The 26,119-nt window shown below is 49.0% G+C and overlaps 11 protein-coding genes across 11 annotated transcripts; 4 read left to right on the forward strand and 7 right to left on the reverse strand.

The window, feature by feature from the left end:
• Positions 1-1,992: 1,992 nt before the first annotated feature.
• On the reverse strand, positions 1,993-3,867 carry N7473_006810 (uncharacterized protein; the record flags this gene model as incomplete). Its single annotated transcript, XM_057152750.1, has 1 exon — positions 1,993-3,867. One exon carries the CDS (start codon positions 3,865-3,867, stop codon positions 1,993-1,995), a length of 1,875 nt encoding a protein of 624 aa, XP_057007088.1.
• A 631-nt stretch (positions 3,868-4,498) lies between these two features.
• On the forward strand, positions 4,499-5,391 carry N7473_006811 (uncharacterized protein; the record flags this gene model as incomplete). The annotated part of the gene is made up of 2 exons (XM_057152751.1): positions 4,499-4,614; positions 4,677-5,391. 2 exons carry the CDS (start codon positions 4,499-4,501, stop codon positions 5,389-5,391), a joined length of 831 nt encoding a protein of 276 aa, XP_057007089.1.
• Positions 5,392-6,221: 830 nt separating this feature from the next.
• N7473_006812 (uncharacterized protein) lies at positions 6,222-6,773 on the reverse strand (the record flags this gene model as incomplete). The annotated part of the gene is made up of 1 exon (XM_057152752.1): positions 6,222-6,773. The coding sequence occupies one exon, from the start codon at positions 6,771-6,773 to the stop codon at positions 6,222-6,224; it is 552 nt and encodes a 183-aa protein (XP_057007090.1).
• A 1,130-nt stretch (positions 6,774-7,903) lies between these two features.
• N7473_006813 (uncharacterized protein) lies at positions 7,904-8,149 on the forward strand (the record flags this gene model as incomplete). Its single annotated transcript, XM_057152753.1, has 1 exon — positions 7,904-8,149. One exon carries the CDS (start codon positions 7,904-7,906, stop codon positions 8,147-8,149), a length of 246 nt encoding a protein of 81 aa, XP_057007091.1.
• Positions 8,150-10,363: 2,214 nt separating this feature from the next.
• Positions 10,364-10,978, reverse strand: N7473_006814 (uncharacterized protein; the record flags this gene model as incomplete). Its single annotated transcript, XM_057152754.1, has 1 exon — positions 10,364-10,978. One exon carries the CDS (start codon positions 10,976-10,978, stop codon positions 10,364-10,366), a length of 615 nt encoding a protein of 204 aa, XP_057007092.1.
• Positions 10,979-11,572: 594 nt separating this feature from the next.
• N7473_006815 (uncharacterized protein) lies at positions 11,573-13,651 on the reverse strand (the record flags this gene model as incomplete). The annotated part of the gene is made up of 6 exons (XM_057152755.1): positions 11,573-12,045; positions 12,126-12,665; positions 12,738-13,160; positions 13,245-13,287; positions 13,350-13,446; positions 13,527-13,651. The coding sequence occupies 6 exons, from the start codon at positions 13,649-13,651 to the stop codon at positions 11,573-11,575; spliced, it is 1,701 nt and encodes a 566-aa protein (XP_057007093.1).
• A 717-nt stretch (positions 13,652-14,368) lies between these two features.
• On the reverse strand, positions 14,369-14,622 carry N7473_006816 (uncharacterized protein; the record flags this gene model as incomplete). Its single annotated transcript, XM_057152756.1, has 2 exons — positions 14,369-14,487; positions 14,508-14,622. 2 exons carry the CDS (start codon positions 14,620-14,622, stop codon positions 14,369-14,371), a joined length of 234 nt encoding a protein of 77 aa, XP_057007094.1.
• Positions 14,623-15,803: 1,181 nt separating this feature from the next.
• On the forward strand, positions 15,804-17,165 carry N7473_006817 (fluG protein; the record flags this gene model as incomplete). Its single annotated transcript, XM_057152757.1, has 1 exon — positions 15,804-17,165. One exon carries the CDS (start codon positions 15,804-15,806, stop codon positions 17,163-17,165), a length of 1,362 nt encoding a protein of 453 aa, XP_057007095.1.
• A 1,884-nt stretch (positions 17,166-19,049) lies between these two features.
• On the reverse strand, positions 19,050-19,310 carry N7473_006818 (ankyrin 2-3/unc44; the record flags this gene model as incomplete). The annotated part of the gene is made up of 1 exon (XM_057152758.1): positions 19,050-19,310. The coding sequence occupies one exon, from the start codon at positions 19,308-19,310 to the stop codon at positions 19,050-19,052; it is 261 nt and encodes an 86-aa protein (XP_057007096.1).
• Positions 19,311-20,406: 1,096 nt separating this feature from the next.
• N7473_006819 (uncharacterized protein) lies at positions 20,407-23,135 on the forward strand (the record flags this gene model as incomplete). Its single annotated transcript, XM_057152759.1, has 2 exons — positions 20,407-20,607; positions 21,030-23,135. The coding sequence occupies 2 exons, from the start codon at positions 20,407-20,409 to the stop codon at positions 23,133-23,135; spliced, it is 2,307 nt and encodes a 768-aa protein (XP_057007097.1).
• Positions 23,136-24,503: 1,368 nt separating this feature from the next.
• N7473_006820 (protein-lysine N-methyltransferase) lies at positions 24,504-25,902 on the reverse strand. The gene is made up of 4 exons (XM_057152760.1): positions 25,650-25,902; positions 24,994-25,530; positions 24,771-24,906; positions 24,504-24,715 (listed from the first exon to the last, which is right to left on the reverse strand). The coding sequence occupies exons 1-4, from the start codon at positions 25,878-25,880 to the stop codon at positions 24,594-24,596; spliced, it is 1,026 nt and encodes a 341-aa protein (XP_057007098.1). The 5' UTR covers positions 25,881-25,902; the 3' UTR covers positions 24,504-24,593.
• Between the last annotated feature and the right edge of the window lie 217 nt (positions 25,903-26,119).

The following is a 26,119-nucleotide window of genomic DNA, read 5'->3' on the forward strand; positions in this document are numbered from 1 at the left end:
CAGGGGCCGAGGCAAATACCTGGATTCAAAGTAGACGGGAGGAATAAAAGTCGCTGCGATAATAGATTTGGCAACCGCGACTATAAACCACCAGGGCCGTTTAGTTCGCCAGTACCAGTGGTGAGGTATCCATGTGAAGAGTATCCATCCGAGAGCTATACCTACCTTTCAGACGAAATCATAAGTATCCAAATATTATATAAAACGAGGGATTGAAATAAGGTCTGCCCAAACAGAAATACGTACTGGTATAAAAGGTGTGTTCGTCCCAGCTCTGATCCATGGACTGTATGGAGGTTGAAGAACACGCGGTGCATTATAAACCTTTATTCGGAACTCGCACAACAAGCCCGCTAGAATAACCAAAGGGGAGATATAGAGGTAGAACCAGATATTAACAAATTCATAATACACGAGCGATCTGAGGAACCGGGCCTTCTTGGTGATCTGGGTGTCATCCATAGTCTCCGTGAGGCGTGAAATCAATTTTGTTTCTGAGATAGTTGTGGCATAAGCCCGGTTCTAGTCACGATAGTTAAAAGAAGGGAAGAATTTACTGGAACCAGCGCGATTAAATGTCTAACCGGAGAGGCTATGTTCCCCGCTTAGCCACGTATCCTCGTATCCTGAATTAGCAAACCTTATAATCTGAATAAACACGAAGCTTGAAGCTCATCTTGAAACCTTCCAAGGGTTAGGGAGTAAGAGCATTAACACGAAATCACACTATATAGCTATGGACTAGATCATCCTAGTGATTCCGCTTCTAGGCGACCGCTATTATAGCCCGAGGGGCAGGAACGAGATAGCGTCGGATCGATCGGTATCTCCGGTAAAATGAAAGGGGCAGTCCGTCGGGCTGATAGCTAAGGCGCAGTGGTCGGTGGGGGCCAGAGTGAAAGAAAGAGGGCAGCGATAAATGCAAGATAGAGGAGTGGAACGGAGGGGAAGAAGAAGAAGAGAGGTCGAAAGGGCGAGGTCGAGGCCTTTTATGTCAAGTCGACGGAGGGAGAGGCTACAGAACAGCGTATCGGGGCGCTAAGCTGGGAACGGTAAAACTAAGAGGATGTAATAATTCGCAGGTCCGCCGTTTACCGCATATATGTGTCTAAGTGGCTAGCACAATTATCCACCCGCCACGGCTCTAGGGTTGTATGCAGATCTTTATAATAGGGTATCTCACGAAGTAGCTGCGCTAGGTTTCGCTTCGTTTCTTCCTTCTTAGGAGAAGGAGGAGGAGATAGAGAAGGGCTAGATAGAGCGATAGAGGAGCTATGCAATAGAGGCTCTTTACCCTCTCCAAAGGGAGACCCTATAAATCTATGATGGATATATAGAAACGCGTGTACAGTGGTGTTCCATAAGTCTTCGTCCACCCTCACTCTACCGCCTAGTCTTCCGCTCTCAGTCCGAGCTCTACTGGTCTCTAATCGACCATAGGAGAGACTTCATATTATTTCAAGATATCTTCCATTCAATTTGGGCATGAGAATCCATCTACCTGCTTGAAAACATAAATTATGAGCGGGTGAGGTAGGAAATGGAGAAATTATTTGACCGGCATAATATTATGTCATCACCAGGTGGACGAAGACTTATGAAACACCACTGTATGCAATAGAGCGCGTTCTAGCTTATAGAGAATAACAGTGCGTGGGAATTTGAGGAGATAAGGCTATTCCTAATTCGTAATAAGGCGGTAGAAGCTATCTGGCCAATAAAGCTGCTTAATTCAAAATTACCGCTAATGCCGACTAGCGCTGCCGGGCAAGGGGATACTTTCTAAAAATAGGACTCTTATTACACCCTACCGTGATATGATACATTCAGTCGCTAATAAAATGCTTAGAGTCCCGTCAAGGCCTGTCATGGCCTTATCGCCGTGCCTGCTGCGAGGCTGGCCTCGCAACGCGCGATTTTGAAACCTTTTGTGTTCTGTCGCCATTCGAGGACGGTAAATGATAGGCCCTTTCAAGCAGCGTCGCTACCAGCTCATTCCCATTCGACGCGCCCCCGCTGTTTCACCCCTTCTTGCAAGAGCAGCAGGACTGAAGCAGCAACTCCACGGTGTGCAGCCCAATACAAGGCTGTCTTTCCGGCAGAATCCTTTGCAGTGCTATCAGCTCCAGCTTCGACAAGAAGCTTTATCGACTTCGCGTCACCACGTCTTGCCGCCCAGTGTAAAGGCGTACCGAATTCGTCCCTCAAGTGAACATCTCCTCCTATGTTCAAGAGTAAGTTCACCATGGTGTCGCGGCCTGCCGCAGCTGCAGTGTGCAACAGAGGCTTCCGATAACCTGTGTGTATGCATATGCCAGAGCTAGCCTCAAGAAGGGTCGTAAATACAGACTCGTTTCCTGCCAATATGGCTGCCTCTAGCGGAGTATTGCCATTCTCGTCTTTTATAGAAATATCCGAACCAGCGTCCAGAAGCAGCCGTATTGTGGTCACGGTTTTGCGTCCAGTAGCAGCCTTATGAAGTGGGGAACCGTAGCCGTTATTTATGGAAGCATCAACACCTGCATTTAAGAACAGCTGCACAATATGGTCATAGCCACGATTGGCTGGTTGATGTATGATTGATTGCCCACTGCTGGTCATCTGAGAAAGGTTGATATTAGAATCGACTTGAAGAAGAAATCGGACCAGTTCGATGTGGCCTTCCTTAGCGGCCACAAAAAGTGGTATCTCAGAAAAATTTCTTTCTGCTTTGTGATCAGCACCGGCGTCAAGAAGAAGCTTCACTACACTTAAGCGCCCGTATTTAGTAGCCCATAAAAGTGCGGATTGCCCCTTGCCATCTTCCGTTGATGGATCAGCTCCTGCTTCAAGGAATAGCTTTACAACGGCGCCATGGCCATTTTTGGTTGCCTCAATAAGCGGGACATGTCCAGATCCATCTGTTTCGGAGCCGTTAATCGTTCTTGAGTCTCGCCGAAGGAGCAGCCTAACAAGATCCACATATCCCCTTGATGCCGCCCAGTGTATCGACGTCAGTCCCCACTTTCCTGGTATCTCAACAAAGACATCAGGGCGAGTCACGATAAGCATCCGGGAAACCATAAGGTGGCGTGATGAACCCCGACGTATTGCGAATTGGAGTGCCGTCTTCAAATTGTGGTCTCTTGGCGAGATTCTGATACCGTACTCAATCAACAGCTGTGTAATACTTTCGTGGCCTTCTAGGACTGCATAGTATAATGATGTGACTGGGCTTGGGCCATCGACCAGCCTCCCTGGTATAATGTCAATAGCGCCCTCAGCATTTGGGTCACAGAAATGATGGTGAGCCTCCGGTATGTCGTGAGCCTCTATGCGCATGCCCTCCACAGGTCCTTCCGCGGAAACATCTGCACCGGCCTGAAGAAGGAACCGGGCAAGATTTTCATGTCCCCCTCTAACAGCACGGTGCAATACCGTTCTATAGAGAGGCCTTGAGACATCAGCGCCAGAGTCTAGAAGAAGGCTCACCACATCAGCGTGGTTACACAATGACGCATGATGCAACGCCGTTGAGTAATAAAAGTTTGTTTGTGCAATATTTGCTCCGTTTTGAAGAAGCACTTTCACAGAATCCACATTTCCACCTCGAGCCGCAAAGTGCAATGCAGTCTCCCCATGCCAATCCTGCAGAGCTATATCTGCGCCTCGGCCGAGTAAAGATTGAGTTAAAGCTGCAGATCCTTTAAACGCCGCCCATTGCAGTGGTGTCCTTCTGTCTTTGAAAGTGTGATTAACAAAGGCATCAAGCAATGGATTCAGGATCCGCGCAAACCGATGGATGGTTCGTATTAATGAATTCAGATCATGGCGATTAAGTGATTTTGCAATTTGGATGACTAGTTCATCAGGGAGCTGGTCAAACATGATGAAAGCAGAGCAGTCAATAACTTGGCTGTTGATGAAGGCGAAGGCGATGTGGAGAAGCGAAGAAATGGTTCTCTCTTGGCATTCAGGAACATGGCAGAACATCTTCTGTGGGTTTTATATCGTTTCAGGGTTTCCCGCGTGTCCCCAGTAATTTCAGGTCGAGACCGGGGGCTTCCAAAGTACTGTACGGAGTACGGTAACAGGAAATGCACGGATCTACGCTTGATGTGGAGAAGGTCTCTGGGCTAGCCAATCTTTTCATTCTTGCCTGTAACCCGACAACACTTTGATCCACCATCGATAACGACGCCCCGTTAGTCCCATTTGGGACTAGTCAAAATGGAAATTCCCGTAATTTTCAGGCCCACACTTTTACCTTGGCATACAGAGGGGAATTTATCTACACAAATTCAGCCTCGCACAATTCGAGTGGGGCGCTGGGAATCCATCTTGCCCCGCTCCCACGCCCCAAAACTCAGTGACAGCACTTCATTCCATACCCCCCCGGTCCTTTCAGTGGTTCTTGGGGCTCTGTTCTGGAGGGCAAATTTGAATCCTGCAAGACTCGGGACATCCAAGCAGGTCTACCACCTGAGAACAGGTTTCAACTGCAATATCAACCCTCATGATGGATGACCTTGATGAGTCAATCCAGAGCCGTCGCCGGGCAGTCCAGCTCACGCCTGAAGACCACCTTGAATTTGCAGGGCGGCTCTACGAACTAGCGGAGGTGCTTCGAATTCGGTATCAACGCACAAGGGAGATAAAGGATCTTGAAGAATCGGTCCAGATGCAACGCCGGGCAGTCCAGCTCACCCCAAAGACCATCCCGATTTTATAGGGAGGCTCAACGACCTAGGAAGTATGCTTTTAGCGAGCAGTGAACTCACAAGGAAGACGGAGGACCTCCAAGAGGGGATCCAAATTTGTCGCCAGGCGGTCCAACTTACACCTAATGACCACCCTGATCATCAACTGAGACTCAACAATCTAGGAGTGGCATACCACGTGCTGTATGAACGAACGAAGAAGATAGACGAACTCAAAGAAGCCATCCGAATCTTTCGTGAATCCGTTCAACTCACGCCTAGAGACCATCTTAATTTGGAGGGGAGGCTCAACAACGAGGCAAACCTCTTTGGTCTGTTGTGTAGACGCACACAGAAGATGGACGACATCGATGAGGCGATCGAGGACTCTCGCCAGTCACTCAAAGCCATATCAGAAAACCATCCGGAATATCCCAGATGGCTGGACGGCCTACAGCAACTGCTTCAACTACGGTACAAACAGACAGGGGATACAGATAGCCTCGAAGAAGCGATCCGCCTCGCTCGCCAGGCAGTCCGGTTAGCACCTAAAGGTCATCCTGATCTTGATATTTTGCAGAGTAACCTGGATGACGTGCTGCAACTGGAGTATAAACGAACGGCTGGGAGTAGGCCGTTTCACCCGCCTGAGACGCGCATTAATATAGTGGGGGAACCACTGGACATACAGGGGCGCTTTTTCCGACACTAGTTCGTCATCACGAAACGCCGAGATCACCTGTGGAGATAAGCTTCTACCTCCTCTTGGCTTGAAGCTTTCTTCCTCATTGGCGGCGGGCCAGTTATTATCCACACTTCAGCCTCCGGCCTATCTCATGTCCCATGATTCCTATCCAGAGCTCGTTGAAACTCGGGATGAAGCCGGCGAGTGTCAGTTTAGGTTTTCTTACCATTAGTTTTCTGAAGTATCACAGCTCGAAGTAGCAAAAATGGCACTGGTATTTCATAACTAATAGAGATTTTGACCACAAGACTGTCACGGGTTAGACCCGCCCGCTTCTTACTATATGGCCCTGCCATATAGTCGAAAGTGCCTTGCCTTTGGCATTATTGTGTCGCGTAAGTCTCAACATACGTGAGCTAGCATTGTGCTCAATTTATATGAAGCTGCCCTTCATAGAGGGCTTCCTACAATGTAACGCGCAGTCCGTGCGCTCTCTCGGTGTTCATAATGTCGAAGTCAGTGACCAGAGAAAGCTTACCCTTTTAACCCCATTACGTGTTGGTGACATAATTAGTTTGACAATAACTAGTGTTGTGGGGCTGTCAGTTCTTTTCTGGGCCTGTAGTATTAAGATACAGAAACTTCGTCAACAAATCGTTCATTAAAAAATGACGGGAGGCTGGCCAGAGAGCCTAAACTGACGGAGAAGGATATTTCAGCCATGATCTCATCTGATCGTGATGCTATTATGGTGTGACCAGTTCATGAGCCGTCCTGTCCCATCTAGCGGCCTTAAGGACCAGCATAATCATATATCAGTCCTCTCAATCAAATTCCCTATCTTTGCGTTCGCAAAGTCAGTCTTCGCAAAGGATACTTTTGAGATCCTTATCACTAATCTCTAGATCCCAGCCGGGGTAGAATAACCCAATCGATCCAAAAGTTGGATCTTCTTGCTGATTTCCAACTAGGGCGAGTTTTTGAAACCCAAAGAAAGGCACACCGTACCAGAGAGGTTTACCGTTCTTATCGAACCCTCTCCAATTCCCTTCATGAGCAGCCACCTCTCCACCATTCCTATCATGATAGCTTCTGGAATTGAAGCCATGACAGATAGCACTAGGAACATGCAGAACATTCTCCAGTACCAGGACGCCATTTTGTGACCCTTCGTCACTGCTGGTGCACACTTTCAGCTTCACAATTCCAACCCCAGCCACGTAAGTGTCTCTAAGGCCAGAGAAGATCATTCTAGTCCTGATCATCTTCTGAATAGGACGGTAAGTCATGAATGAGGCACGGTCTTTCGTATAATGGCAGTTTCCAGACACGACCATCCAGTCCCAACTGCGAGGGTATTGGCGATTCTCTTGCTCTCTCTCCACGGGCGTTACTTTTTTTCCACCCATAATGATGATTATAGCGCTAAATTGGCCACCCAAGAGGGTAAAACGCAAATAGTTGGAGAAGTGGAGGTCACAATAAGAACTAGAGAAAGAGGCAGGAGTTTAGCTAGACTGCTTGCTGTGCGGAGCGAGAGTATCGCCTGACCAAAGAAAACGTTCTCCTTTTATATACCTTTGATCAAACCGAAGGTCGCAGCCGTCAACTCACGAGGACGAAAGCCAACGAGGGGGCATATGGAGAAACACAATCTACCTGTGTTGAGTTAAATCCAAAATACAACGGAATACACTCACTCTCGTTGCGGCTCTCTCCTATTATGTCACGGTCCGCAAAGGCGCCATAGGAAATCAAACCAAAAAACTCACTAGTATCCTCCGAATACGAGCGTAGATGCGGGAATGGATTCCTCGTATGAGAAATGTGACGATCCGCAATCTTGGGTGGAGCTAAGCTCGTGATCAGGAACCTTTCTATGGAGTAGAATTCAGCCTATGTGTCAAGAATCAAAGGCCTTGTCGCTCTGTCTCATTCCCACTTTCCCATTTTCCCATGCGGCCAGCTGCTGGTTGACGGCAATGGCCAGAGGACAGGTGTGGCCTTGGGCCTTTTCCCCCTCAAAACAGAAAAGTGGGCCCATCTATCCAAATTTGGTGCCTAATCTACGGAGTACTGTGTAAATAGTTACTCCGTCGTCATGTGCCACATCTGACTATGCCTGAAACGGGATATGACTGCACCAGTATTTTCGAAATGCAACTCCCACCACCGAGATTTTTGCAAAGGGATTCCGCCATTTGCTTTTCGAAGGTCGACCTCAATAATAATGTTAGCGTGGTAACTTAGTTACTTCCATTCAATAGTTACACAGACTCATGCCTGCTGACATTTTTGCCATCTCGCGTGCGCTTCGCTCACGTGCTTGGGTTCTTGTCTCTATTTCACGGAGGACAACCGAAGGCCGCCAAAACTTACTCCGTACAAACCCTGTAATTAGCTTGCTATCCCTCTCATTTCAGAGCCACAGCGTGCGAAGCGCGCTTCACCAGTATTTATGATGGTAAACAAAGCCAATAAATCTTCTAGTGCCCCAACCACACAACCAGAAGAATACGTTGTTGTATCATTTCCCGACATGCATTTGAAGCCGGGTCTCCTCGGTGGTATTTCTGACTATGGCCTCGAAACACTATCTACTGCACAGTCAAAATGCATTCCTGCAATCTGCACCGGTCATGATGTTATCATTCAGTCTAGGGCTAGTACTGGTAAAACAATTGCTATTATAATTGGCATTCTACAGATTATTAAGCAGAGACTTGAGGGCACGGTCGGATGGTGCACAGGGACCTTGGTCAGTATCTCGGGTCAGGGCGCTTGAAAGTCTCGGAGGACGCGAGACGAGTCGAATGGAAAGATGTCGCTTTTTGACCAGGCGGATCTTATATTGCGGGGTGTGAGTGCCTCCTTTCGGGCGAGGTAGGTGAAGTGTGGCTTGCCTATGGTACGTACACCAGCCCGACATGCTTGCTCAACCTGTGCCCGGTATGCCGTTTTAAGAGGACTACAGATGCCATCATCGCACGGCTACAATTTGTGAGACGTATGAGAAGGGAGGCGACACAGAATATTGCGGTTAGCAAAATTTCATGATCTCTAGTGAGTCATGGGTGTCAAAACCATCACGGATTAAAAGTCATGGGCGATAATCCTGCTCGATCTCGGGTCTACGGGTCAAACACATGTTCTACCCAGTACAGACTGATTTCTGTATTCGTATAGCCTGTTCTGGAGCAGGCAAAATGCCATCCGGGGGTAGCGTGAGTAGTCCACGAACTACGGTGAGTGGAGGCCGGCCAGATAATGAGAGGATGAAGAGAGCGACCATCGGCGGAAATGCATGCAACCGCTGTGACTAGCGTCCGCTTCACCATAGCTCCTCGATGGTTTCTTAAATCGTCTTTGCCGACGAGCACCTTGAGGGAGTTGAGAACGCCAAGAAGAACTCCCGCCTCGTCCATATTATACATATTCTCGGGAGAAGGGCAGGATCAGCTAGTTCACGGCCAATAGTGGCAAACCAGTGTCGGACTTTCTCTTCGATCTGCCGATCATCTCGTTTCCAATCGATCGCTCGTAGCCGTCGCCCTTTCAACTGCGGGTGGCGCAGGTAAATACCCTGCGGCCAGTTCTTTCCCGGGGGCCGAATCTCGAGGCCGGGATCCATGATCTGGAAAATCGAGGATCGTTAGCGCACGATGACCACGGCGAGCGATCATAGAAACTTGACTGGGAGCGGATAGCCGTTCTTCGCCAACTGCAACACATATTCTACCGGCGCGTGCTCCTCTTGTGGGGTGAGGTACTGCTGATTGGCGCTTTATCGGCAATAGAGGGCTTGTTATTAGCCCGGCTCCACAAGGTTGATGCGGGGATCCCGGTCGATCTCGACCGGGTTGGGTACGATGTCCGCCTCTGCCGTTGATGGGCGGGAGACATCAGCGGCAATTTTCAGCGCAGTCTGCTTGCTGCAAATTATTTACTGCTTGGAATAAAGCTATCGTGTAGAGGGTGATAATTCTGCTCCAGTGCCTATTTTGATTAGAGTAGTAGTTAAATCAGTAGTTGAACAAGGGGAAATACCTAATAGGGGGTTAAATTTCATTGGTTGTTTAGATGTTTATTATGATGATCGTTTTGATGGTTGGCACGGTGCTAGAAAGGTAGCTAAGATTGGTAGGCGGTAGACTAAAGCGGTGGCAGGGGTGTATGCAAACTTCTTGAAGGGGACTGTACCCTCGAACGTTGAGTAACAAGCTTCAAAGTTTGACAAACTATATAGGAACCACTGTTTTATAACTGATGTTAATTTGAGCTTTATACTACTTCAAAATGCCTACTGGGATCTGGAACGAACGCCAACTGGTATGTGCACCGGGCCTCTTATACTTAATTATCAACTATGTGACAGCTACGGAGTACTTGGAGATAGGCCAATCAGGGCAACGGAATCAAAAGGGAAGAAATTGAGTATATGATTGATTGAGTACATGACATGAGGGTGCTCATGTGGGTTGAAATACCCATGAACTTACAGTATAACGGAGGTCCACGGAGATTGAATATCCTGGTGCCTAATGACAACATAAGTGACTGAGATTCGCCATATAAAAGTGTTGCACCATCTAGAAATCAATTGACGTGATGTTCATCCTTGTTTTGGTACGAGTAGCAACCCATTGGGGTTGACATTAATTTAACCCTAATGCTGACTCACCTACTGGGATGCGCTGCGTCCCATGGGTTAGGCGCTGCTATACCTACTGGTACCGGGTGTAGTGGATGGTTTCAGATCTACTAGAATCGGTCGTTCCTGAATACCCGGGCGTGAGACAAAGCTGTTGATTCGGATTTAGTCAAACTCGTTAATCCGCTGGTCCTGGATAGTGTGATATGCACGCTTGATTAATCGGTCTACACTCCCCCCGAACATGGCAAGCAGTGGCTCGCAAGGCGAATCAGGGAGTATGCCTAGACTTGCTACTGCAGAAAAGCTGCGTCCTTGAAGGTATTTCGGCTACTGGGTGAGCTCTAGCTATGGCGAGACTTCGGTAGCATGCTTCTGGGCGGTGATTTGCATCGCTTGTCCTGCCTCGTCCGCCAAGCTCTCCTGGAGATCCCGGCGGACCTGGGCCTGAATGAACTCGGCCTCGGACACTGTACTAGCTAGCCGTTCTTGCCTGATCGGAGACGGTGCGATCATACTGAAGAAGCCGCTCCCCGAGCCAGATACAAAGAATCGCTGACAGCTCACGTGTTCTGCAGCGGCAGCTATATCAGACTTGGCTTTGGAAGCACGGCCACGCAGTCGTTGGGTCTCCGGGTGTATATGTGCTAGATGGCTACGTATTGTCGCTAACGCTCGCGACATGTAGGTACAGCGGGGGCAGCGAAAGTCAGGATAGACAGGAAGACCGGGGATGGGCGCAGAGTCGGGTGGATGCAATCTGCACGGCTCCCGTGTAGGCTGTAGCCAGGGCCATTTTAACATCTCGGCCAGCGCAGCCTGACGAAGCTCCGCGGTTCTGGCGGCTGGATGATGTCGGTGATGACTGCAGAGATGAGTGTCGAATTGACGGGGCGAGACGGCGTAACGACATTCAATGCAGATCCAGACCTGGTACGACGCGTTGTATATGAAGAGATCCATCTTAAGATACTAAACCGCCTGAGCCTCGCGTGGACCGAATTAGAAAGGTGAATCAGTGAATTGCACCGGGGGAACATGGGAAGTGAAACGGACGCGTCGTGCTAAAGGGCGTCACCACTACTATTCCTACATGGGCGATGAAAAGAAGCAATTATGATGCAGTGTCACGGACATATACATACACCGTCGAATAAAATTCGCGCGGGGGACTTACGGACACGCACCTCATGGGGACGGGAGCACGCACAAGGCAGGCAGGTCGGCCAATCAGGGGACGAGTAATTCGGACGAGGGCTGATCTGATTATGTACTAGGGTATAAGATATTTTGTTCAAACAGAACCTTGGATAGTTCACAAAGTGTATGAAATTTATTTGTGTTGTATGTTAGACGGCTTTGTCCATAGTAGGTATATAGATGGACACTGTCAATTTAGACCGAAAGGCGCAAACTTGAACATTCCATGTTTGGGAACAGTACACCGAAATAGAATAGGCAAGTGTCTTGTACTTCAATGTTGAATTATAACTGCTTGAAACTGGAGTGCAGATTTTTCTGAGTTAGATTGCAGCCACCGTTTATTTGACTGATTAATCAAGCAAGTTGAACCTTCGACGTGGGCAGATAAACGCTTCCCTCCCTAATCTCCGGACCCTTACCATCCAAAAATTTCGGCGAATAAAAGTGAGCTCTATCAATTTTGGCCTGCTCAGATTTAACAAGCCCCAGTTTACCATGTACTAAGTTCGGCGCCAGTCCGTCGATAGTGTCGAGCGTGAAGCTATCCATCTCGAAGGGGTCTTCACGAATCATACGCCTACTTCGTAGTATCTCTAGAACCTGCAGCTCGTCCGCCGTAAGATGTTTTTGTATATCGTCAAGTTCCTTTGCCGCTGTCGCGTCGTTTTGTCCGGATTTGGCGCCAAGTTTCTTGAGTTTCTCGAGCAGTGCGTCTTTCAGTTCCGGCGGGACATATGTGAATGCCCTGAAGCAGAATTCGAGTGCCTTGGAAATTTCGGATTGGGACATTTTGCTTGTGGTATCGGCATCAACGGTACCTTGAATGACTAAAATAACAAAAATCTGGTTAGATCAAGAACTGGAACTGGAACTGGGTCTGGGGTATGGTGGTTCGAAAAGTTCGTACTAGGTCTGAAAAGATCAAAGGCTCTTTGGAACCCTTCCTCGTCCATGTCCTGGATAATAGGCTCATACTGTTCACGAATCTGCTTTGTAGCACTGCTCACCGCCAAGAAGAATCGAGTATAGCTTTCAACCGTCTTCTTGGAGTGCCACGAGCCCGCAGTCTGCTCATCACAGTCGCCCCTGATCGAGGCTGCAATAGTAGCTGCCGCTGAGAGACCGCCTGTCACGGCGAGATGGACACCCGAGGAGAACAAGGGGTCAATGAAACTGCCGGCGTCTCCGCAGATGCGTGCATTTGGTAAGTGATAAGCTGACGCGGTATAGGACCAGTCCGAGGCCGATTTGACGTCGGTGACTACTTCTGCCTCCGAGAGGAGTTCCTTAGTCCTGGGTGCCATTCCGAGGCATTTCTTGTAGAAGTCTAGGGTTGAGGGACGTCCCAGCTCTCGCTTCTTTTCAGTCGCAAGTTTCTGGTCTTGAACAATTCCCACGGAGCGAGTGCCATCGTGTAGTGGCATGAACCAAGCCCAGCCGCTGGCGTCTGTTTTGTTCCTTAGTAAAATAGGCCGACATCTAAGGATAGAAATTGAAATGGGTTCTTTCATGAACTCACCGTCCAATGCCTCAAAGTACGGCGAACCTTCCATGTGCGTCCCAGGACCATAAACATTGTCACTCTTCCAGTAAGCCCAGTTAGCAACATTCTTGAAATTCTCATTGAACTTCCGGTTCTTCAGGTATTTCGTGCTCAGTATGCCATGCCTGCCGCTAGCATCCACAAGGTACTTCAAGCTGGTGGATCCAGAAGAGCCGTCTTTCCGGACCCACGTGACAGACACAGGTCGACCCGGATTCAATACCCCGTCTGGGCTTGTTTCATTGGTGTCTGACTCAAATTGGATTGCGTCGACCTTGGTTTCGTCAAAAATGTGAGCGCCACAAGTCCCGGCGTGTCTGAAGAGCAGGTCGTCGGATTCGGATCGGATCAAGTTCCAGGCATATGCATTAGGACCGCCTGCCTCAAGAAAGTCGGTGTCTTGACAGATATTAGTTTATTTAGGGAAATATACATGCGTGAGAGGTGTGAACAATGGGGAAGGAGGAGCGGGAATAGACTTACAGGCATCGGGCTGAGCTTGAGCGAGTCGGAAAACTGCACCGTTCTATGGGTGGTGTTAGCTGATTAATTTGCAATTCAAGAGGAAACACAAGATCAGTCAGGTACCTTGTGGTAGAATCCATGGGCATCGAAGGTATCGTAAAAGTCTATGAACTTAAAGAAGTGGCGCAGGGAGGGAAGAGTGCTTTCGCCGATATGATACCTACCACACGTGAAGTGAGCCCAACAGACGGCAAGCTAGTGTAAGACTAAGACTTCAGAAAGCCCATTGAGATCACTAACCGAGGGAATTTATCTGCCTCCAGTAATACAGTCTCGATCCCCTCGCGAGCCAAAGCGGCTGCTGCATATGAACCAGCGGGGCCTCCTCCAATGACCAGCACAGTGCAGCTTTGCGGAACGGCCATGATAGGCAGGATAGAAGAGCAGACTGTGGAGTTGAGGATACAGGATAGATATATAGGTCAGCAATTCAAATTTTATCACTGAATCAGTCTCGCAAGGATCTTGACATCGATCAAGAAATCATTAGCGAAAAGGATTGATCGAGCGCTTATATCTTAGAGTCTTGAATACGGCTTTTATAGCCTTCCAAGTGAGGGGTAATTATTCGCCTGCCGAGGAACAGCCTGATCAGCAACGGAGGCATTACAGGATTTGAGTGATGAGCTTGCGTATTGCATTATCAAAGTCCGGTTGAAGGTTTGATGGTCAGTGGATCATAAGCTGCATTTTATTTTACATACTACCTTGTTCACGTATATTACAGCAGTTGCAGACGGAAGGAGCAGCATCTCGAAAAAGTCTCACGTACAACGCATATACACAGTGCCGCGACATATGGTTTTTGCAGTTCCTTGCCCCACACCACCTAGATTATCTAATATTCTGCCGATCCAAAACCTCCATAAAGTTGATTCAATATAGCTAATAAGGGGTATACTAGCTTTAAGACTCATTAATAGCCTCTATACGATTGGGCATCGTTTCCGATAGGTGCTATAGATGCCTTAATTCTAGTTGGTCCCATGCTTGCTGCGCAGTATCCATTAAAATCTCCTTTGTTTCGTCGTTGTTAAGTTAAGATCAAGTCGAATTTCGTATATCTTAGCCTTTAATAACGCCTAGAGATTCTCAATTAGGTTTAAATCAGGCCAATAGGAAGGCCATTCTATAACCTCGATATTCACCTCAGCAAGAGCCTCTCGAATAATATATGCGGTATATATTAGGCCGTTATTAACTTATTATGCTAAAAAATACTATCTTCGTTCGTTATCAAAATAGGCAAGATCCGGCGATATAATCCCTTAATAATAAAACGATTTACACCACCTCGTTGAGATCTCGGATCTCCGAAAAAAGGAATTGTCAGCATATGTGTATGTGGACCCACTAACTATATATGCATGCGTGGTTGCCCAATGCGGGGTAATCTGATCTATACGATTGAGCTACATGTTGATCCTCAACGATCGCATTGAATATCCTCTTTCAGACGAAGAAGCAAAGAGAATCCCAACATTATCTTCCCTGTCATGTTATAAAGATCATCATGTTTCCTAGTTAGAAGAATCAGACTGCAAGATTGTGAGGTTGTAAGGCCAGACTTGATGACCTTCTGTCGGATTTTGTTACGATACACCTGACATGAGGTTATTCACAAACGTTGGTGCCTCAGGCTACTAGGACCCTGGCAAGCCGGCAAGCTTTCGGTGGAGGTTCGCTGGGGCTTCACCGTCAACACGTGTACGGACTACCGCAGGGAACACCCTTGGTAGAGGCTACACAAGCCTTGTGTTTACCCCGCTCCTATTCTCCTACCAAGGATGCATCTCCTTCCTGTTTTGAACGATGAGATTGTAAATAAAAACCGATCCATGTTGAAGAGGTCTTACGCTCCTCAAGGACAAGTCTTTGACTATCTCACACAATTGACTTGGCTCCGTTTCTCCTACCTGATTGACAGGCCTCTACCCTGACTTGTAGAGTATATTCTTACAGAGCAGGCGGAGCAACACATGGCGTCTACACTTCCTGGCCTGCATATTGCATGACCCACTTAGCGCTCCTACGAAAGAATGGTATCTTCACTTTCCTCCCGCCTTAGGCGAGGGCTATGATTGGCCGATTCTTTGATACAGCCAGATCAGTGTGTTGATAGTACCGCCCTTACGAGGGATTTCCAAGTGGGTCATGCTATATGCAGGCCAGGGAGTGTCAACAGCATCACTGGAGTTTCTCCATGCGGGATACCTGCAACTTCTGCGCTTTGTGCTTCTCGCGTCACAATATCGTCTCGAGACCCCTCATGGCCAGGCCCCCTTCCCCCCATGCAAATATTCGACTTGGCCCTCATGACAGCGTACCCCGCCTAATTTGCTACTCTTTTGCACCTCCTAGGTTTTTACATGCCTTTTCTCGCACTATCTCTCAACATCTGTCTAACATCTGTCTAAAACCAGGTGTTCGTACTTTATGTCATTCCTGCTCCTATCATCTCCAAACTCTTACGCCTTCCCCCCAACCCGCAACTTGCGTACTTTCCTGTCGTCCGCTATGAAGGATATGCACGACGCGAAGAACAAATCTTGCCATACTGCTGACGCAGTGTCATACTCTGTCCTTGCCAAGTTCCTTGACCGATATCCTTCTGTCCGTTTCATTCGACTCCAATGGCAAGATCTATCTGGTCTTTTGCGTGCCCGGGTGGTGCCAGTGGAACAGGGTCGGTTAATAGCGATGGGGAAGAAAACCATACGTCTAAGCCCCTGTTCGCTCAACCTGGCCGTGGAAAACAGCGTGTTACCAGCCGGAAGTTTACTTGGAGGCGATACAGGGTTCCCAGATTGGAGTTCGTTGCGAACAAGACAGCTCCTCGACCCGCTCTACGCTACTGTCATGTGCAGAATTTCTAGGAATCAGGGCCCGGGAACCCATGAGCGTGAACCGAGCGATGACCACTGTCCTCGACGTGCCTTGACGACCGTCTTGAATAAGGCGTCTCAACAGTTCAAGATAGAATTTCTGGTCGGATTTGAAGTGGAATTTGAGATCTTCGAGTGTAACCCTGTAGGGAAATTGGTGCCTCACAGCCGAGGCTTAGGCATGGGAGCATGCTCCGGTCTTTGCGACCCATGTTACAGATATGTGGAAGAGGTGATGAAAGTCCTTTTAGAAGCTGGCGTAGGACTGGAGGCCATCCACACCGAAGGGCTACGAGGACAATACGAGTTTTGTCTCGCGCCTAGACCGCCCATCGAAGCGGTGGATGAACTAATCCTCGTGCATGATACGTTAAAGAGGGTATTTACCCTTCATGGGCTGGTGGCCACCATGTTCCCTCGCCCCACAGCACTACGGACGCAGTCGATCGGCCAGCATACTCATGTTTCGATTAGCAATCCTGAACTGGAAGAGTCGTTTCTTGCCGGCATCTTACGGAACTTGCCGAGCTTGTCGGCCTTATGCCTACCATATGAATTGTCCTATGAGAGGCTTAAGCCTGGACAAGCCGGCAGCCCATTTGTCGCATGGGGCACGGAAGATCGTCGCGTGCCCATCAGGAAGGTCAAACCAGGCCATTGGGAAATACGCTGTGTCGATGCGACAGCCAACATGTATCTGGCACTGGCTGCCACCTTGAGTGCCGGCCTGTTGAGCTGCGCCAACAGCGAGCCAATGTGCTTGGGGGATAGTGCAACGGGCGCGCAAGTTGGCGGCACATCTCTCCCTCATAGTCTTGAAGCAGCTTTGAATCAGCTCGATGAGGGGGATGAGGAGAAGGGAATCGAGGCCGTTGAAAGGTTTATGGAGAGCAAAGTAATCCGGCACTACTTGAATCTCAAGAGATTCGAATTATCCAAGCTCAACGAAATGGAAACTGAGGAGGCAAGGAATTGGCTCGTCGAGCTCTTCTAACACTGCCACATCACAGGTACCGTTTGGTATTGTTGGCCTTGTTGGTTCCAAGGATGTTGTTAAAATTGCTTGTGGTCGAAATCGTGGTTAATGCTCCACCTGAAATGGGTTCAGAAGATAGTTCAACTCTGATCAACAGGCTTACTTTATTTTAATGTAACTTGGTCTTAGCCTTTGAGAAGCTGGTGACGCGTAAAACCCCTTTAACACAATAAGAGTGTGTTATTGGTTAAGCTCTCCTTACCTTAGTTCGTCCCCTAAATGACATAGTACGTTCAACGCCTCCTAGACCTTTTTTAATCCGTAGAAAGGTGCATGGTATATTATAGTTTCATTAACTCTATTTAGTTACCAATTCAGTGTGGTTGATAGTAGTGGCATCGGCGACGGCGGAAGTTGCAAGTTGACGCGGCTTTTCACTTACTTTTACCATTTGCCGCAAAAGATCCCTCGGGTCCTCAGTCAAGATGTGGGCTAGTTGAATAGCTAGACTCGGCTGGGCGGTGCGGTATACAAAGCCGAGAAGGCGCTTCCAGATTCGTCGATATCGCTGGTTTGTATACGGTGTAAGATGATAGAAGACGAGTCGATGGCTAGGTCACCGGTAGGCGTCATCCACCAAACTATTGATCCGGGCCTGGTCAAACATATTAATCCCGTGGTCGGACACGGACTGAAGGGCCCTGTCGACAACGGTGTCTAGGCTTCCTATCTACAGCTGCAAGATCGGTTCGTGCTCTACATTAGGCATATATGTGAGAGAAGCGAGTTCTGTGAAAGTATAGCCGTGAATGTAGTCACGCTATCGAGTCTTTCTAGCCAAGGTCTGTATTCACTGTAGTCACGATCCGTCGTGATGACTTGGTTGTGCTCTTTCTCCTTCTGCTCGCACCGCCGGATCTGCTCCTCGACTTAGGCGCGAATAAGCTCAACCGGATTAGTTGTAGGATCCTGAGGCAGAACCACTAGAAAGAATCGACTCTGGGGGCCCGAGACAAAGAAGCGCTGGCAATTAACCCTCGCCCATGGTGCTTGGCTCGCATCCTCGGAGCCCTTTAGACTCTCCGCTGTTTTGCGAGGTCGACCACGCGGACGTTTGGCCGAACTGTGGCTTTGGATATGTTGTTACATCCACGCTTTGGAGCAGACGATATAGCCGCATTGTTTGCATTGAAGACCTTCCTGGACTGCTAAATATGGGAAGGCTGCCATGGATCGACCAAAAGGAGCTCTCTTAGCTTCTGTTCCAACATTAATGATGGAGATCCGATAGGGATCTCCCTCGAGGGAATCCCCGGTCGGGATTCTCCTGGAGGTTGATTCCAGGGCCAGGTTGATTGCTTCGGCCTATATAGGCCTTCCCTTCCTTTGTTTCCTTTCTTCTGCAGAGATAGTAGTTCTCCATGTATTCGAACTAGATTGTTCCTCTCTCTCCTGCTTCCTTGCGTAGTGGCGATAGATCGCCATCAAGTTGAATCAAGTTTAATCATTGTGATGAAGTTGGAGCATTCTTCTATTATAAGTTAACTTCCGATTCTGAGCCGAATCGTACGACGACCTGACTTATACGATTCTTCGCCAATCGTATACTGATTTGACCAACCGTGCACACTCGCTTGCTTGTGCACGCCGAAGGATTTATGCCGACCCCGTAAATCCGACACGAATCAACGTTCTTGGAGATATTTCTGAAGTTTTGACTTGTAATGGAGGGCTGTGGTCCAGAACTTGACACAACCAGTCTCGTAAAGCAACGAGAGGCTTGTGGTTGGCTTCGATGACCTGTCGGAAGAAGAAGTAGATCACCGGGACGTCCGTTTCCTGCAGGTCCTTAATTATACAAGCAGCCATGACGGACTTGCCAGACCCGGGTATGCCTTTGATTCACAGTAATCCATCATCACCGGAGTGCCACTGCTGATAGACTTGGGTTGATGTGAGCAAAGCACCAGTCCCGAGTAGACGTGATGCACGATGTCTAGAGTATTCGCTTCTTTCGAAGTCGTATGGAGTTGGCTGGAGCCATTTTGTGATGTCGGCGAGATCTTTTGCTGGTAGTGGGAGTATGTTGCCAGGGTTGAAATCCCGGACGTCTTCTGCACGAACCAAGATAGTGTCGCCGCTGTCGGATCCTGATAGAGACATGGTTTTATGTATGAACTTATCTCTTCGATGTGAGCAAATAGTGGGAGTAGTGGGGTTTAAATGAAAGAAATTGGGTGTGAACGGTAAGCGCTAACATGCTAAGACATGAGGCTGAGGCATGGCCAATGCGCACTAGCTTAGCCTCATAGACTCATAGCCCCATCGCCTACCATTTGCAATAATGACTCAGGCAGGTTGCGGCCTTATTATACAGAAGGCATCATACAACACTGGAGATTACCACAGATCTTTGTAGCGTTTCCATATGGATCAAGATTAGGGTCGCTATCGATCAAGGTCATCGCTTCAGCGAATGTCAAGGAAAAGGAAGTAGTAATTTACCACAAAGCATAGCACCATTGCGTCCAGGGCGGCATTATGTCCTAGTGCATGGGCCCAGCTTGACTAACCCTGTCGATGACTCCAAGTACCTACTCGGCTAGAACAGCATAGCAAACCTAGTAAGTGACGCCATAGCATCTGCTATTCCCACCCGGATTTCTTTTAAAGAATAACGGCCAACAATGGCTTGGGTCACATGTATTAAAGTTACAATATAAATGGCACTTACGGTAACCTTTGCGCATCGAAAGTATATCTTCAAGTCAATCGTTGATTCAATGTAGAGGCCGTGAACGAACCGAGTTAGCATGGCTAGAATATCCAGTGACTGTGAAATATACACTCGAGACCCTAGATCAGATCACATAATTATACAGTGATACTAGCTGCAAGATCAGTCCATTAAGTCCATAAATAAGATTTCCCGGTTTGTCAAAAATCAATATAACCCTTTTGGGCATACTGTGTACGCTTACCTAAGCAAACTCAGGCACCAATTACATCAGCCGTCAGCTGATCAGCCCCCCATCAGTTCGTCAGTTCTCCGCTTTTCGTGTGCCTGGCAGTCTTGTGATACGAGAGCTTTGTGCTCGGTTTCTCGCTGGCTCTTGTACTCTTCACCTTTGCCTCATCCTGCGAATCCCCTTCTCAGGACTCACACCTCGGCGCCGGTCTCTGGAAGGCAGCTCTCATCCACGGATGAACAGCCCTGCTTCCCCCGGCGCTCCGAAAGGGTCACATTCCCGTACCACCCATGGATTCCCATCTGCACCCGCATACCGGGAGCCCCGACCCGGCGCTTCAGGTACCCTTTCCTAGCATTCCAACGCACTTCCGTGCCCCGGTCTCCCTGCGCTGCTGTTGTGGTCGCGAGGACTGCGCGCTGCTCGAGCATAATCATGTCGCGCTCGAGGGGCTGGAGAAGGACCTTGAAACGGCCGCTAGACTAGGCCAGGTACGTGAGAGATTTGCTTTATTTTTGCTTTTTGTGGACATCGATTTCGTGGAGAGGTGGATCGCATCGTTAGTGACACGATCGGGCGGGCGTCCCTATATTCCTGGGGCTGGCTGGCTGAGGATTGCATCGTTTAATACATCGTTTTCCATCATTCCTCAGCGATAAGCAGGCGTATTACGTTTAGGCTTTTTGCTTTCCACCCCTCTCCTCGATCTGATCCCACGATGATCGAGTGTCATCGTCCTGATCTTGCTCGCTCTGCTTTGCATTACCTTGTTCAATGGATACCCTCAGATTGAGGTCACCCGTTTTATCGCACTGCGTTGGCGTCCGTTATGGCCACTCTCACTCTCTGCGATGATTCTGCTCCGGCAGATACGTCATGTCCCGGCTCATCGTCACTGACATTTGCTCTACAGGCTCTACTTCACCGTCATGAAAGCTATATAGCCGAGGCGGAAGAGGATCGCCAACGGCTTGAAGCGAGCGTGGATGCGTTGGAGCGCGAAAAGTACCGGGTCCAGGAGGAGAATACGCGAATCGTCGAGGAAAATCGCGCCCTACTGGAACAGCTCGAGGGTCTGAATAAGGCTGTCTCCGAAGCCGATGAGCATGTGCTGTCACTCACCAGGACACTAGAAAGCACGCAGGCGGAACTGCGCCGTGTGACTGTCGCTGCGGCGCGTGCTGCTGACCTCGAGGCTCAACTGGTGCTTATGGAGACGGAACAGTCAAGGCTGGAGGATAAGATATCCTCAGTACAGGAAGATGAGAGATCCGCCGTGCAGCGATGGAAGAGTGCCGAGATTACGCTGCGCGATCTCCATGATCAGGTTGAGCGCATTGAAGCTGAAGCGCGAGAGGAGCGTGAGCAACACCAGGAACTCATTCAGCGGCTCGAGCGCAAACGAGCCGTCGAACGCGAGCTTGATAATGCAGCCGGGCGCCTTAAGGGCGCGGCCGCTGCGTCCGAGCTTAGTCGCAATCCTGGTACGCATGTTGTCTCACGCTTCGTCAAGGACATCTTGCAGGATAACGCGAACCTGCAAGTGGGGATCATGGAGCTGCGCGAGATGCTGGAGAGCTCTAACCAAGAGGTGCAAAATCTACGTGAACAGATCCACACCCACCAACCGCTGGCCGGCATTGACGGGGATGAGCACACGGAGCCACTTCCATCCACCACCCTCAGCGAAGAGCTCGAATCGAAGGAACGTCGGGTCTCGCAGGAATTCCACATTCATCATCATTTCCATACGCCAATATCCTCCAAGAAAGACAAGGGCTCGCTCAATCGTCGCGTCAAGAAGCGACGGCCTGCTCTTGGAAGCCCCGTTCCTCTTCATTCCGCCATGGGCACTCACTCCCCTCGTCGTTCTATCCATCGCTCGCAATCCTCCGGCTCATCAATGAACACCATCCTTTCTCAAACATCCGTGTCGATACCTCTCACATCATCCGCCCGCCGCTGGTCGCTGCAGTCCCCAGCAGCTGACTCCCTAGCAAGCTCTCCCCGATCTGCCTTCCGCACATCTTCAATCTTCGACCGTGTTGATCGCGGATACGATTTCTCCCAACCTACCAGCCCTGAGAGCACCGTCTTTTCCTCACCAATTATCGGGGCACGTAATAACAAGGGCTTCGATATGCCATTCCGCCCACTAGCAGCGCTTGATGATCTTGATTCCGCTGATCATGATTCATCCGATTACTTCAAGAAAGACCAGTACGAGCGGCGCGAGTCTATCGGTGTGTACGCTGATGGCCTTGCAACACACCCATCCATCCCAGAAGAATCAGAGCCATCTCCGTCGAAATCCTACTTCGAGCCTATGGCACCCGACCCTGCACCAACTAGCGCAGAAGAATTGTTTGCCATGCAGTTCCCACCCTTGCGCAAATCAACCTCGCATGATAGCTTGCTCTCAGTAGCCGGCATGGATATCCACACGCCAAACGACCGTCTCTCCCGCATGGGCGACTGGCACCCAGGCATGCGTATTCCACAGCGCATTGTCTCGCCCAGCATTGAGCTAGTCTCGACTCCGCCGGTTCTTTCAGCGCCAATGATAATTGCAGACCGTGCCAGAGCACCCGGTCAATCTTCCCGCTCTCTCCTCGAATCTGTCGCTGCAGGCAACAATCTCCCATCTGAATCAGCGTCCGTCGTCTCCGCAGATAGCAACAGCACAAGCTCCACCGCGACGCCAGGATCCCGCAAATCGTCCACCTTAGGCCGGCGTATGGGCGGCTGGGTACTCGGCCGATGGGGCATGGCTCCTGTTCCAGATGAGGCAGTTGAATCAGAAACTGAAACTGAGGCTCCGACCTTGACATCCACAGTTCAGCCCAAGGCTGCGCCTCCTGAACCAATGCCACCGCAAATACGCTTTAGATTCACAGGCGTGAATCAGAAGGGTCCTATTATGGGCCTTCGTCTTCCACCACCGGCTCCAGTGAATATTCGGCCACAACAAATCGACGAAGTGCTTCTGAGGGAGAGTCTTGCTGAGGGGGCCGAATAGTTTCTCTTCCCTCCCTCTATTCCCTAATCATATGGCTGGCTACTGACCTAGTCATATTCCTAATTTACATACAACCTCCTGCTCGTTTTTTTCTTGTTCCCCCTCCACAGTCTCTATAAATTCTTCACCTGCATCGCAATCGGACTTCATTTGATTATTTCTTTGGTTTTTGCATTGATCGGTCGTTGCCATATCTGGGGTTTTTGGTTTCGTTTCGGTTTGGTTTTTCTGGTTTTTTCCTGGTCCCATCCGAGCTCGTGCTCGCGACTGGGCTGGATGGATGGCGCTGGTTGCTACTCGTGATACCCCGATGAAGTCATTCGTTCGAAATTTTCCTTTTGTCTATATGATGATTTGCACGTTGATGAGAAGGGAAACGAATGGTTCGTATCATTCGTCGGGCTAGAGGATTCTATAAACTGCGAATTACATCGACTCTTCTTTCCTAGTCTGACAGGTACATGTTTCCATGTCCAGAACCGTACGCTATACCTTTACTAGGTAGAACGCATGGAGAGCAAGTAAAATACTTAAATTATATCTCTATGTAAGCCTATATATACTTGATTCGTTCTCCATGCCGGCGAGGCTCGACTGCCATGAAGCGTACACCGATATATGGCGCCCGAGCTCTGGGAATTCGTTGAGAAAGGTAGCCCTTGCGCAGCTGATATATGGGTTTGGCGGGATTGCCTTCGAGATTTTCACTTAAAACCCCCGTTTTCGTCGGTCCTGGATCGCTTGCCGAGTACAACGGCCCGCAGGAATTTCCAGTAGACAAGCTCTACGACGTCGGTGTCAGTCAACTTGGTGCCGCCTTTGTGGATCCCACCCACCACAACAGAAATGCAAAAACAAGCCGCCAATTGGTTCCAATTGGAGAACCAAACGATAGAGGGTCCGCCACAATAAAAAAATACAAACAAAAAGGCCAAAAAATGCTCACTGCCAGATTTGAACTAGCGACTTCGTGATTACTAGTCACGCACTCTACCAACTGAGTTAAGCGAGCTGGTGATTAAACAGTTTCCTAAGTATGGGTTTTGGTTCTTTGCGGCGAAGGCTGCATTGGAAGATCCGTGGATAGAGCCGTTGACCAGTGAACCGGTCGAGATTACAGAAAATGCACAAGCAAAAGTCTCGGGTCCCTCGGAGGCTAGAGAGTTTGAGTCAAGAGCGTGAGAGTTTGATTGAAGATTTGATAGTTCGACTGGGAAGAATGTTTATTCGGGCGAAAAAAATGCCCGTCCGGGCATATTCAGCGATTGGTACGCTCATAAAAAAATTCCTCAAGGTCGATAGTTCAGGGCCGGGTGTGAATAAATTACTATCTTGGAGTTATAGCAAGGGTCTATCAATAAAATACCGCAAAGATATGATACAAAATCCATTTCTATAAGCAAACCTCCCTTACTCATGACTTCATTAATTTTCATGCATCACGTACAACATCCACTTTCATGCCGCCTTCAAGATTCGGTATGTTTTGATGGGAATGCTTGTTGAGTGGAAGAAGCCGGTTTGCTCTTCCGAGGGTGTGGACTCGAAGGGAAGAAGCTCGATGTTGAAGGAATTGCTTTCTGTTCGAGGGTTAGATGTTTGATGTTAAATATACAGTCTGCATATTGTACTTACCACATCCATCTAAGAAGGTCTGAAATGTTTTCTCGCTGCGCAGAGTCACCGAGATAATGAACTCCTCGACATGATAATTCTCGAAGAGATCGCGAACAGTCGATAAAAGGGGAGGAATGATGTCCGTATCGTAGGTCTAGATGCGAGTAACAGTCAGCTTTATCAGTAGAATTCCGAGTCCTGGAGATAGAAGTTTTCCTCCATATCAAGCAGCAGTACGCACCAGATCCGCACCCAGCGCAACATCAAACCTCAAGTCATCTTCGTCCACAAAAGACTCCAACTCCTGCGTCTTCTCCAATGGCGTTCCCCAGTCCCAAAAGGCCGGATAGAATGGGAAAGGTCCGTCGCCTCGGTGATTAAACCGTACGCACTCGCGCATATTCTCAATCAGAACAGGCTCACGATCACTAGACACAACGCTTTGCACGCCTAGATGATGTGCACAGAATAGCGATAGAAACCCTGTTCCCGCGCCGAGCTCAATCACCCGTTTCCCACGCACCAGTGCCTCACCTGCTGAAGAAGCAAGGAATGAGCCTAGATGTAAGGCAGCTTCCCATGTGCGCTTCCCGGTCGTACCGCCGGAGAGGATGAGACCGCGCGATTCAATTGTTGTCACCTCCCGATTCTTGGTAGAGGAGGACTGCAAAGGGGCGGTGTATTTGACATGGGAGAGTTTCTGGGCCAGTTCCAAGGAGTTTGCCTTGGGCTGGGCTACAAGCATGCCCAAGGCATCCATAAGGTTGTCATTTAGTTCCTGTATATGATTAGCAAGGTTGATGGTAACATGGGAGGAAATAGAGGTGGAAATGATCGGACAGATGATCCAGAACATTGTTTGATTAAAAAACGAGGGAAATGCAATGAGAAACATACATCTACTTCAGGATCTGTGATTGATTCTTCAATTCTCGCAATTACGAGCTTGAGTACTCGTGTTCGATAGGCAGCTGGTGGGAGTGGGGTGAGGGACTCGTCGAACATGCGCTCGTACAGAGTTTCTTGCACGGTGGGGCGTAGTAGAACATTCCCTGGCGGGATATCCAACTGTGGTGGATCCACGAGCTGAAAATACTGCGCTACAAGCTTGCGCACCTCATCCGCCATGATGGTATACTCGAAAGGGAATCAACTTTGACAAATTGATAATTGATATTGGGTAGCTCCAGTCAAATCTCTCGCGGCTCTTATCGATAAGCAGATAAGTAGATAAATCATGTGATGATCCACCGCAAGCTTGCTGACCTAAGCAAACCCTTCCCAAGCGGGTTAGCGCCAAGTTTTAGCCGAGCAGACCGCACGAAAATTGAAAGTCGTGAACATCCACACACTCGACTCTCTGCATC

This window comes from Penicillium subrubescens (genome assembly GCF_028828155.1).
Source record: "Penicillium subrubescens strain IBT 31985 chromosome Unknown utg000005l_segment0_segment0, whole genome shotgun sequence".
NCBI classification, from domain to species: domain Eukaryota; kingdom Fungi; phylum Ascomycota; class Eurotiomycetes; order Eurotiales; family Aspergillaceae; genus Penicillium; species Penicillium subrubescens.

Excerpts from the sequence above, each read along its gene's own strand:
- N7473_006820 (XM_057152760.1), bottom strand. The coding sequence starts at position 25,880 with ATGGCGGATGAGGTGCGCAAGCTTGTAGCGCAGTATTTTCAGCTCGTG. Across the intron at positions 24,907-24,993 it reads TTGCGCTGGGTGCGGATCTG|ACCTACGATACGGACATCAT; the intron begins GTGCGTACTGCT and ends ACTCGCATCTAG. Across the intron at positions 24,716-24,770 it reads GACCTTCTTAGATGGATGTG|AAAGCAATTCCTTCAACATC; the intron begins GTAAGTACAATA and ends ACCCTCGAACAG.